The sequence below is a fragment of the Monodelphis domestica genome, chromosome 3 (genome assembly GCF_027887165.1).
Source record: "Monodelphis domestica isolate mMonDom1 chromosome 3, mMonDom1.pri, whole genome shotgun sequence".
In the NCBI taxonomy this organism is placed as follows: Eukaryota; Metazoa; Chordata; class Mammalia; order Didelphimorphia; family Didelphidae; genus Monodelphis; species Monodelphis domestica.
Window position 1 is genome coordinate 89,394,978 of NC_077229.1, and position 11,652 is coordinate 89,406,629.

At 52.1% G+C, this 11,652-nt stretch overlaps 1 protein-coding gene across 1 annotated transcript; it reads left to right on the forward strand.

Moving 5' to 3' along the window:
* Positions 1–1,448: 1,448 nt before the first annotated feature.
* Positions 1,449–11,652, forward strand: MPND (MPN domain containing). The gene is made up of 14 exons (XM_056822440.1): positions 1,449–1,576; positions 1,728–1,948; positions 2,628–2,896; positions 3,292–3,525; positions 5,287–5,458; positions 5,950–6,034; positions 6,247–6,343; positions 7,048–7,120; positions 7,221–7,297; positions 7,962–8,130; positions 8,346–8,416; positions 9,724–9,813; positions 9,957–10,049; positions 11,120–11,652. Exons 1-14 carry the CDS (start codon positions 1,464–1,466, stop codon positions 11,204–11,206), a joined length of 1,851 nt encoding a protein of 616 aa, XP_056678418.1. The 5' UTR covers positions 1,449–1,463; the 3' UTR covers positions 11,207–11,652.

Below are 11,652 nucleotides of genomic sequence, written 5' to 3' on the forward strand. Positions count from 1 at the left end.
AACCAAATCAGGGTGGCGGGATTATTACTTCCTCTGATCAGGATTCTATCATCTGAAAATTTAATGCATCTTCATTTGAGGCTAGGCTACATAAAGTTCTCCTGGTGGAAATCAATCTGGAATCCTATAATCCCAATTCTTATTTTATGGGAACCCTGGCTCTAAAAGGTAAGCTTTACCTTCGTAGGTCCAAACCTCCAAGCTTTACCTGTGGTGTCCTCATAGTGCTCCTGGGAGTCCTCTCCAGAACCCTTTTATGTAAGCTCCTTGAGGATAGGGATTATCTTGTTTACTTATACAAGTGTCCCCAGCACAGTACGGTAGATAGTAAATATTCTTTCTCTCTCTCATCTTTGGAAGATCCTGTGCTCTGCCCTGTGGTTTCAAAGATAACTTATAATATAGGTGCTGTTCTCAAGCAGTTTACATTCTAATGGGATTCAAGATATATATATGAAAATAGCTATAGGGGGCAGCTAGGTAACTCAGTGAATTGAAAGCTAGGCTGAAATGAGAAGTCCTGGGTTCAAATTTGGCCTCAGGCACTTCCTAGCTGTCTGGCTGTGAGCAAGTCACTTAACCCCCATTGCCTAGCCCTTATTGCTCTTCTGCCTTGAAACCAATCCACAGTATTGCTTTTAAATGAAAGGTAAGTGTTGTTATTTTTAAAAGTTATTATACAAGAGAGAATGAGAAGATAAGTGCTTAAAAACTAGATCAAAAGAACTATCTTCTGCAGAAATCTCCAGGATCACTTCCTTTTAGAAATTATTATGGTACTCTGACCAGGACAGTAATCTAAATTTCATTTTTTTAAAAGTTGTAATTACAACTTGAACTCAAAAGAACTTTTAAGAAGATCCCATTAGGAGAAATTTGAGGAGCGCAGGTGCTGCAGTCCCTGGGCGCTCTAGGTGAGAATTATAATTTATAGGGTTCTTCAGGCTCATGGAACTAGTACCTTGTTCACAAAACCCATGCCTTCTGACGACTTAGCACGATGTCTCTCTTGGTGGTGGGAGCAGCAATGGATCTCGGCAGGATGTAGGAAAGGGCACGTTGCATGCCCTTGGCAGGGATTAATAGATCTCCACGCCTATATGCAGCAGGATGAATTAACAGAAGCGCTCTGGCCAGGCCCCTGGGAAAGTGGTGTGGGAAATGAAGAACTTGAACTTAGAGACCTGAGCAGTTTGAGAGGTAAAAGTCCAGGTGGTTCCCCCAACCTGGAGAGGCCTAAGGGCACTAACCTCACTGGGCATGCAGGGAGGTCCAAGCAAACAGAGGTGTCAAACCTCCAGCAAATGGATACTGCTCGCGTCCTGATTGGCGGAGGTCAGGGATTGCCTAAGCTGTTACAGCAGCTGTTGTTTGGCTGCTTGTGGTCTAGGGCTGCTGCTGATTGGTCGGGAGGAGAGAAGCTTTCTAATCACCGATCTAGCCATACCTGAGGGCTTTCTGCCATGATTGGCAGGTGGCCGGGCTTCAAGACCAATCAGAACGGGGGAAGTTCGGGGCTCCGGGTAGACAGGCTCTGGAGAGAGACTTGTCTCAGCCGCACAGCTCTAGCTACAGGGTGAGAGAACCTGCCCCGGCAGAGGTGCGGGGAGAGCGAGTGTGTGTTTGGGAGAGTAGGAGGGGCCTGCATCCAAGCTCCGTTTTTCCCTCTCAGGCCCCTACAGTCGCTGGTCTGCGGCTGTATCATAGTTTACCCATCTTCCCAGCAGGATCCACTCGCCCAGGCGCGGGGGTGGCGGGGGGAAGGGGGCGGCGGGCGTCCCGCACCCTCCCCGCCTCCTCGCTCTGGCTGGGCGCGGGGTCCGGGGCGGGGACACACGGAACGGCGTCACGTGCCGGGAAGGAAGCAGCCGGAGCCGGCGCGGAGCCGGAGCCGGGCGAGCGGAGGCGGAGCGGAGGGGCCGGGCCGGACCAGGCCGGGCCATGGCAGGTACTCAGGGGGAGGGAGGCCGGGTCGGAGAGGGATGTGCGGACCCGGGGGCGGGAGTGAGGGCGGGCCGACTCAAGGACGCCCCCGCCCCCCGCGCCCCACCCACCCATCCCAAGCCCAGCCCCTGCCGGTCCCCCAGGGTCCTGGCCCAGCCTCCCGTGCCCGGTCCTCTCCAGTTCGTCCGGGCCTCGCCTGGATCCCTTCGATCCCTATCTCCGTCCTGGGCTCGAATCCTGAGCCCCTCCTAACAGGCCTGGCCCGGCTCTTAACCTCCAGAGCATCCTGGCTCCCCATCCCCACCCTCCAGTGCTACCTTAGATCCCCCCTCCCCTGACTTCCCTCAGCATCCCTGGCACCCCATTCCCACACCCACTGCTGCCTCGACCCTTCTCCCCCGACCCTCCCCCCTCATTCCCACCTCTCACTACTGCCCCTGCGCCCGGGCCTAGCTTGGCTCTTGAGGGCCTGTCCCCTCTATCCCCACGGTGAAGGCCCCGTCAAGGCCTGGCCTCTTGCTCCAGCAGTTCTAGGCCCCGCCCTTTCCTCGACCCTGGGCCCATCCCTACCCTTGCTCGAGCACCCCAGCTCTTAGCCAATGTGCCCTGCCCCACATGCCCGGCCCTCTCGTGGGCCACTGCCTATGCCCACTTTGCTCCCTCCTGCCTTCCTGTGTGCTCAGCCCTAGATCCCCAGTCTCCTGCTGGGACAGGCCTTGCAGGAGAGGAGGTGCTGGAAGAGGAAGAGGAGGAGCAGGAGCCAGAGCCAGGCCCGGAGAACCCTGAAGACTCTGAGAAGATAGCTCCAGGCTGTGGCCCTGGCGGTGGGGCCAGTGGGACAGGAGGGGGCGGTCGAGGCTGCGTGTTGACTCGTCGAGGAATCACCCTTCGGGTGCTGCTCAAAGATGCCCTCATTGAGCCTGGGCCTGGGGTCCTCTCCATCTACTACCTGGTGAGACCCCAGGGGCAGGAGCTGGAGATTGAGAGAACTGGAGCCTCTGGGTCCACTCTCATCACTTCCCTTTCTGGGCTTCAGTTTCCCTCTCCATAAAATGAGTGTAGGTAGGATGGGCAGTCAGTTAGATAGTCTAGTTCTAAGAACTCTCCCACCTCCCACTGATTCTAAGGTTCCCCCCACTCAATTTTCCTCTTGTTTGGCCTACCACTCCTTAGAAATGTGACCCTGGTGAGGCATGCGCCCCAGCCTGAGCCCCAGTTTTCCCATCTGTGGATTCATAATTCTAGAGTTGGGTGTGAAGGCAGATCCTGGCTTTGCTCAGGAAAGCACTGCTCTTATTCCAGGCCTGACTCTTTCTCTGCTCCTCTCCCCAAACTCTTCCACTCCAGGGGAAGAAGTTCATTGGAGACTTGCTGCCAGATGGGAAGATCACCTGGCAAGAGACTGGCCAGGTGTTCAACTCACCCAGTGCCTGGGCCACCTATTGCAAGAAGCTGGTGAACCCAGCCAAGAAATCAGGCTGTGGTTGGGCCTCTGTCAAGTACAAGGGTCAGAAGTTGGATCAGTACAAGGCTACTTGGTTAAAACGACACCAGCCCAATGCTCCCTCTGCTGCAGAGGAGGTGAGGGTGAAATGGGGAAGGGGAAGAGGGGAGGTAAAACTGGCCTATTTGTTCCCTGATCCACTTCCATTTCTACTAATAGCATCTTATATTTCTATAATAGATTACACAGATTTTACAGATTACAAAACTCTTTCATTAGCACAACTCCCTGGGGTTAGAATGAAAGGATTATTACCCCCATTTTATAAAGAAGTAATCTGAAGTTCAGAGATAAGTGAGGACTCAAAACTTGGTACCACTTGATCACCACCTTAACACTTCCATTCCAATCAGTCAAGACTTTCCTGGGCTTTCTCCAACTCTGTCCCCTAAGTTCCCTCAACATCGTTTTTCCTTGTGTTAGGCATTATAGGAAGACCCTGGAGAAAGGAATCTAGGCTCTGTTCTTTGGCAGTTCCCTGTATGGCTGAGGAGAGGACACAGCCATGGATTAGGGAATAACAAAGATCTAAATAGTGGGGTGTTGACTGAATATGTCGGAGATGGAAGAGATCTTTGGGGTCTGGAGGTGGCAAGTTAGACCTCTTAGAGATGGGCCTGAAGGATGGAGATGAGGAGGTCTGGGTAAAGGCACAGTGATGAGGATGAATTTAATATTTTATAAGGAGTAAAGGAAAGACCAGACCAATTAGGACTAAGAGAACCCAAGGATAAGGGAGGAAGAAGAAACTGAAGAAGGAGGCCGGGGCAAGATAATTTAAGCTGTCAAATACTATTTGAAGAATGATGAAGCCAGAGGAGATGTATGAGTGGGTCAGGAACGTGACCGGAATTGGCCTTGAGAGGAGTTATTCATTGGAACTGAGTTCCAATGTCAGCCCTGATGCTAACTTTTATCACTGTGGGGAAGTCACTTAACTTTTATGAACCTGGCTTTCCGCATCTAGAAAATGTTACACTATTCTCATCCACAAAATAACGACCTCATAGGATTGTTGTGAGGAGAGCACTATGTAAACCTTGAAGGCCCTAGAAACATGGTGGATTAGTATTATTGGGAAGATCATTCTGGAGACCTAGGCAGGCAGGACTGGGGGATCAGAGCCTGGTGGGCAGGGCTAGGGCCCCAGAGAGAGAGAGGAGAAGTAGCCCTGGTTCTCTTGGTTCAGTCCCCTTGGAGTCATTCCTTGTGGTAGCCAGTAGGGGGCACAACGACATAGAATTTGGGGTTAGAAGGGACTACGAATCTTGTCCTCAAAGGAAGGGGTCCTTAATATTTGGGGGTCTTGGACCCCCTTGCAGTCTAGTGTAACAGGCAGATCCCTTCTCAGAATAATATTTCTAAGTGCATAAAATAAAACAGGACTACGAAGGAATCTACATTGAATAATAGCAAAATATTTGTTTAAAAACAAGATCTCACAAATATGGAAATATGTATTGCATGATGGCCCACATATAACCTATATGAGGTGACCTGCTATCTCGGGGAGGGAGGCATTGGGGAGAGAAGGAAAAAGGAGAGTTTGGATTGCAGAAAACAAATGTGAAAAATGGTTTCTACATGTAATTGGAGGGGAAATACCAAAACTGGTCCACAGACCCCAAGATAAAACCCCTGATCTAGGCCAAATGTCTTGTTTTGAACATGGGGAAACTGAGGCCCATAAAGACTAAGGACTTTTCCTAAGGCCATATAGGTAGTAAGGAGCAGAGCTAGGATTCAGACTCCTATTTTTTTACTCCAAATCCATTGTTCTTTCCAAATCATTTCCAGAGCTGGATCTGGAGTGCCTAAGTTTGTCTCTATCTACATAGAGCTTGGTCAGTGAGGGTGATGAGGAAGAACTGTTAGAGGAGGAAGAGGAGGAGGCAGCAGTGACTCGGGAAGGGAAGATGCTGACCCCCGCCTCAACATCAGCCCCGGTCCTCTTTGAAGAGAAGGGCAGGAAGCAGCTGGGAAAGGCCTTAACAGAGTCTCTCAACCCAGGTATGTTTAGATCCCTCTGAGCAGTGGTGGATCCCTGAGCCCGGAATTAGGAATTCTACATGGGAGTCTTGGTTTTGCCCCTGACTCACTTAGGCAAGTCTTACCCCATCTTTGTGCCTCAGTTTCTCCATATGTAATAATACCCCTCTTCTTCCTTCCCAGTGTGGGGTTGTTAGAGCCAAAGGAAAGACTGACAAAGGAAAGCCTTTGGGTGGGGTAGAAGCATTCTTCTTCTGTAAAACTGAGGCCTTCATCCCCACTCACCCAGTGAAATAATTTTTAGAAACTGTCTTTATGTGGTATATAAAATTTGCATTGATTGTTTGGCTACAGCTCATGATCTGATTTTTTTTCCCCTCCCCAACCCTTTGCCTAATTTTTTCAAGTACTCCCTGTCCTTGGCCCAGTCCATTTCCCAGTGAGCTGGGTTTAGAGATAGGGGCATCCAAGGGTTGATTCTTCTCTCCTTACCACCATATTTTACTTCACAGAGGCTGGACCCCCTGGGAAGCGACCAGAGAACAAGGGCCGGGTGCCAGTCCGATACTGCACCCTGGGCAGCCGGGACTTGGCCAGGTTAGCCCTGCTACCTTGCTCTAGTCCTGGCAGGGAAACCATTGGCCCTGAGCTCTCAGCACAGGCACCTCTTGTGGTTCCTGGACAGAGGCTGAGAGGCTTAGAGCTGGGGAGGGGGTGGCAGCTTTTCCCCTCGGGGCTGGTTTCTTTGCCTTTACCCCAATGGAGGGAAGAACCCATGCCTGAAGTTGTGGGGGCTCCTGGGCCTGCAGGAATCCACATACGCTGGTAGAAGTGACATCTTTCACAGCCATCAACAAGTTCCAGCCTTTCAACGTGTCCGTGTCTAGCAACGTGCTGCTCTTACTGGTGTGTGGCCCCCACGTCCTGTCCCCTGTACTCCCAGGCATCCCTACCTCTCTCCTTCTTCTGTATTCCTGAGCCTCTCCTTTATTCTCTGTCCCCCTGAGCCTTTCCCTCTGCCCCCTGGAGTCATGTCATCTTTTTTTAGCCCCCTTGCCTTCTGACTTCCTCTATCTCCTTGGACTTCCTCCCCTCCCTCCTCTGTCCCTCTGATCTCCCTTTCTTCCTATGTTCCCCGAGAATAGACAGATGCCAGCTGATGTGGGTGCAAAGCCCTGAAGGGGAGGGAGGGAGTAGCCAGGATGTGTCCCACAAACTGGAAGCTGGAGCTCAGGCCTTATTAGCTAGATCAGGCCTTTTGGAATTCCATGACCTGTAAGGGGGGCAGTTGTGAGAAGTATTATTCTTCCCCTCTCCCCAGAGCAATTATGGCTTCTGGGAAAGCCCTAAAGGGTCAGAGAAATCCCCAAAGACAGACTCCTGGCATTCATTCAGAGGAGGAGGGACCTGGGTCTCCCAGGGACATGAGTTACAGAGGGTGGCCGTGCCCAGAGATTTGCCAGAGCCCTTGGTTTGCAGGGGGTGAGAGGGAGGAGGAGCAGTGTGATCATTAGCTCCCTGGTGTTTCTAATGAGCTGGTCTTGGTGGTGGTGGTAGAGAAGGTCTTAGGCCACCCCTCTGATCTCCCTGTCCCCATCCTCTGGTCTTAGGATTTTCACAGCCACTTGACGAGGAGCGAGGTTGTGGGCTATCTTGGAGGTCGCTGGGACACCAACAGCCAGTGTGGGTATCTGTTAAACCAGGGGAAGGGGTGGGGAGGATCGGAGAACAGCAGCAGCTCTCGGCATCCACTCTGATGCCCCTTCTTCTCCCGCCTGGGCAGTGCTGACAGTGCTGAGAGCCTTCCCCTGCAGGAGCCGTCTGGGAGATGCCGACACAGCAGCTGCCATAGAGGAGGAGGTGAGGCCTGACTGGGGAGAGGAGAGCGTGGCCGATCTGGCTTCTGCTCCTTTGACCTCTGATGGTGAAATCTGTCATTGGGCAGAAGAGGGGATGATGGGAGCATGTGTGTCATTTGTGTGTGCATGTCTCATGTGTTGACGGCAGTAACAACTCATTTATATAAACCTTTAAGGCAAGCAAAGCATTTTTCTCACAATAGTCCTATGAGGAAGGCATTACGAATATTATTTTTATTGGAGACAACCAAGACTCGGGAGAAGATGTGAGTTGCCCCAGGTCACACAGTAAGTGGCAGGTCCTGAATTCAAATCTGGGTCTCTCCTGACTCCAACACTCTTCTTTCCATGAGGCTGTTTCCTAAAGCACATCTCTGGGATCATTATTTTGGAGTCAAAAATACAAAAGCCCTCAGAGGTTAGGGACTTGCCTATAAGGCCTCAGCTTACGTGATTTACACCCAGGTTTCCTTAAGTACAGTCCTGTGTGTGTGTCTATCTGTCTGCAAATGTGTGTGTCCATGCCACCACATATGTTTCTGGGCAGGGGGGAAATGTGTACGTGTGTATATCTGGGCTCTGACTCCCTCTTCTGAGGTTGAGTGGATGCCTTGGAGAGAGCCCACCATCCCCACAGTGACATCCCTTCCCTGTCCTCTCCTCAGATCTGCCAGAGTCTGTTCCTTCGAGGCCTGTCCCTGGTGGGCTGGTACCACAGTCACCCCTACAGCCCAGCCCTGCCTTCCCTGCAGGACATCGATGCCCAAATGGACTATCAACTCAAGCTGCAGGGCAGCGGCAACAGCTTCCAGCCCTGCCTTGCCCTGGTGTGCGGTGAGCTCAGCTTGAGGCTGGGGCCCAGGAGGCCCAGGCTCCCAGGGGAGGAGAGAGGAAGAGGTTATGTGGGTTCTCGGGCTTAAAGGGAGGCTAACAGACTAGGGCACCACCAGGCCTCCATGTATGGGGAATCAGCCACCCAGGAGCCGAGCAGGAAGTGATTGCCAAGCCCACTCTTTTTCTAACTGTGGCACTTTCCCTTATTTTCTCAGCCCCTTATTACTCGGGAAACCAGGGGCCTGAGTCCAAGATTTCTCCATTTTGGGTGATGCCTCCACCAGAGGTAGGTAATGGTTGCCAGCCCAGAAACGGTGGGGGAAGCTGGGGAATGAATTTGCATTAGGGGTGGGCAAAATGGGAAGAATTACCAAGGGCTTTCTGAATCCAAAGCATATTCAACGAAGTAGAAATAATTGCAAAATGTCCTTCACAGTCACCTCTCAGAGAAGGATGACAGAAGTATTTTTACCTCCACTTTACAGATAAGGACACTGAGGCTCAGATAGGTCAGATGATGGGCCCAGAGACACGGGTGTTGGAACCAGGATTTGAACCCAGTTCTCTTGACTTCCAGACATACTTGATCCCATGATCCCTGAACGTGGGAGGCTGGAGACCTGGGCTGGACCCTTAGCTCTGATCATGGGCACCTCATCCCCCTCCTCTGCCCCTCCCATGATCGGTAGAATCCGGGTTGTAAATACTACTGGTCTGTCTCGGCTCTCGAGGTCGTTGTGATGAAGACACTTTGGAAACTTCCTATCACTAGAGCCGTGCGAGCTATTTCTAAGACTATACAGTGTTCATGCTAAAAGGGACCAAGAGCTTGCCCGGGCCAACGCCCTTATTGTCCAGAGGAGGAACCTGAGGCTGGAAGACAGTTGTCACACCTCTCCAAAGCCCCGCAGGTTGTCAGGATTCAAACCCACAACCTCTGTCGCCCCATTGGTGGTAACACCTCCCTCCTGGGCCTATGGCACCTGCCTAGACTGGCCACCCTCTCTGGCTCTCCCTTTGGGAGCCAGAGTTCTACAGTCACACAGTGTTAGGATTGAGAGGGGCATTGAGATCCTCTGGTTTGATCTTGTTTTCCAGAAGAGTAAACCAGAAAGATAGGCAGCTTCCCCAGTGAGCATAGCCAGTGAGGGTTCACAGCACATCTGGATTCAAATCCTGTCCTCGCTTCTTCCCCGCTGTAGAACTTCAGACAAGTGATTTTCCCTCAACAGACTTCAGTTTGCTTGTTTAGACGGAATGATCTTTAAAGCCCGACAAGCCCATGATTCAGCCAGTCTAATAAAATACTTATTGAGAGCCAACTGTGTGCCAGGCAGTGTGCTGAGCACTGGGGACACAAAAACAAAACAAAACCAAAAAATGGGCTGTTCCTACCCCCCGGGAGCCCACGGTCTAATGGGAGAGACAACATGGATTTATAAATAGGTGACAGGGCTGAGCTCGAAACCCAGAACCCGTTGCTTTCTGCTGGAGTCTTCATCCGCCTTCTCCCTGGCTGCTGCTTCAGAACGGGTCTGGGGGGCGAGGAAGGAGGTGGGAAGGAGGCTCTGACGCAGGCTCCCCCTTCTCCAGCAAAGGCCCAACGACTACGGGATCCCCATGGAGGTAGAGATGACTTACGTCCAGGACGGCTTCCTGACCAATGACATCCTCCATGAGATGGTGAGTCCCCGGGCTCTGTGTGTGTGTCTGTCTGTCTCTCTCCCTGGAACAAGCTCACGAGGCCCACCATCCCACCCTGACGTCGGGGCTGCTCCGGCTCCGGCTCCTGCCTCCCTCTGGCCACTCTCCCTCTGCCCCTGCAGATGCTGCTGGTGGACTTTTACAAAGGAGCACCAGATGTGGTCAAATTCCAAGACCTGTGGAACCAAGAGCAGACCTACCTGGACAAGCTGAAGGTGAGAATGAATCCGAGCGCACGGCGGCGATGGACGGGCACCCAGGCCCCTGGGGAGCCCCCAGCAGGGGCTGACCTGATTTGGAGGCCAAAGGCCTGGTGGTGGGCAAGCAAGAAATCAAAAAATTCTTGAGTTAAGGGTTCTCTAGTCTTTTTTTCCCTGAGGAAAATGCCTGTTTACATATGAACTTGTGACCCAGGTAAGTCTGAATGATTTAAACAGTCCTCCTCCCTGGGAAGTAAACTCCTAAGCTGTCATTTGTGCTCTGTACCAGAACAGGCCCTGGATTGGCTAAGTTAACGTTTCCACTAATCTGGGCACTGAGACGCCTAGCTGGGCCTGGAGTCAGGAATGCCCAAAATCACATCCTGCCTCCGATACTAGCTGTGACCCTGGGCAAGTCCCTTCACCTCCCTGGACCTCAATTTCCTCCTCCATAAAATTGGGGTGCTAGGAGCCCCTCCCTCAGGCCAAGGGGTAAAGTGTTTGTCCTGCAAACACTGTTAGCCCCCCTGGGAGGGGCCGCTGAGATGGCTTCTCCAGAGTAGAGGAGCCTGGCCAGGCGGCGTTCTCTGTTCTCTCAGCTCTGGGGAAAAACATACTTAGCTGTGCCGGGAACTGTGCTGTTAGATCAGCTTCCTGATTGTGTAGAGTGGGGCGGACGCAGTGTGACCGTGGGCAAATGACAGCTTTTCCAAGTCTGTATTTTATGAGTTGACAAAAGAAAGATTTGTTGATTCTGAAGATCCCTTCTAACTCAGACTTGGGAATGTTTCTTTAAAAAGTTTGAGGGAAGGGGCAGCCAGGTGGCTCAGTGGACAGAGCATCAGGCCTGGAGTTCAAATCTGGCCTCAGGCATGTCCTAGCTGTGTGACCCTGGGCAAGTCACTTGACCCCCATTGCCTAAACTTTAAAATTCTTCTGCCTTGGATTGATACATATTGATTCTAAGACAGAAGGTAAGGGTTTGAAAAAAAAAAAGAAAGTTTGAGGGAGGCAAGAATGGGCCGGAAAACCTTTTTAGGAGTCTTTCAGGCCCTGAGTCCTTAACTGAGGGGCCATGATTTCAGGTCTCGTTGGCCAGCAGGACACCAAAGGACCAAGGTCTGTGCCACGTCTTGGAGCAAGTCTACTGCCTCCTGAAGAACAGCAGCTGAGGCCGGACAGCTTCTGGATCCTGGTGTGCTGCAGAGGTGCCAAGGAAGAGCCGGTGCCCCACAGCCCGAGCAGCCACCTTGGGCAAGTTCGGGGCCATCCCTGGGCCAGGTTAACATGAGGCCAGAGCTGGTGGTTAGTGGAGGTGCATCGCTGCTTGGTCCTCCTGACCGCTGCCCTCAGGGTGGGGAGATGCCGCTGAGGGTCTGGCTCTAAGGATGGGTGGGTGGGGGGATGCCAGGCCTGGAGGACTCAGACCAGGCTGCTCTGGGTTTCTCCAGTTCTCTTTGCTGTGTTGCATGTCAAGTGTCTCTGTTCCCCCTGCCCTCTTGGCTTTGGGCTGTAGGATGTAGCTGGTGTGGGGGCACAGTAGTTGCTGTGCCAGTCATTCACGTGTAACTTATTTGTGCAATGGTAACGTTCAGACAATAAAGTGGAAAAAATGACA

Excerpts from the sequence above, each read along its gene's own strand:
- MPND (XM_056822440.1), top strand. The coding sequence starts at position 1,464 with ATGATTGGCAGGTGGCCGGGCTTCAAGACCAATCAGAACGGGGGAAGT. Across the intron at positions 1,949-2,627 it reads ACCAGGCCGGGCCATGGCAG|CCCTAGATCCCCAGTCTCCT; the intron begins GTACTCAGGGGG and ends CTGTGTGCTCAG. Across the intron at positions 7,121-7,220 it reads CTGGGACACCAACAGCCAGT|TGCTGACAGTGCTGAGAGCC; the intron begins GTGGGTATCTGT and ends CCGCCTGGGCAG.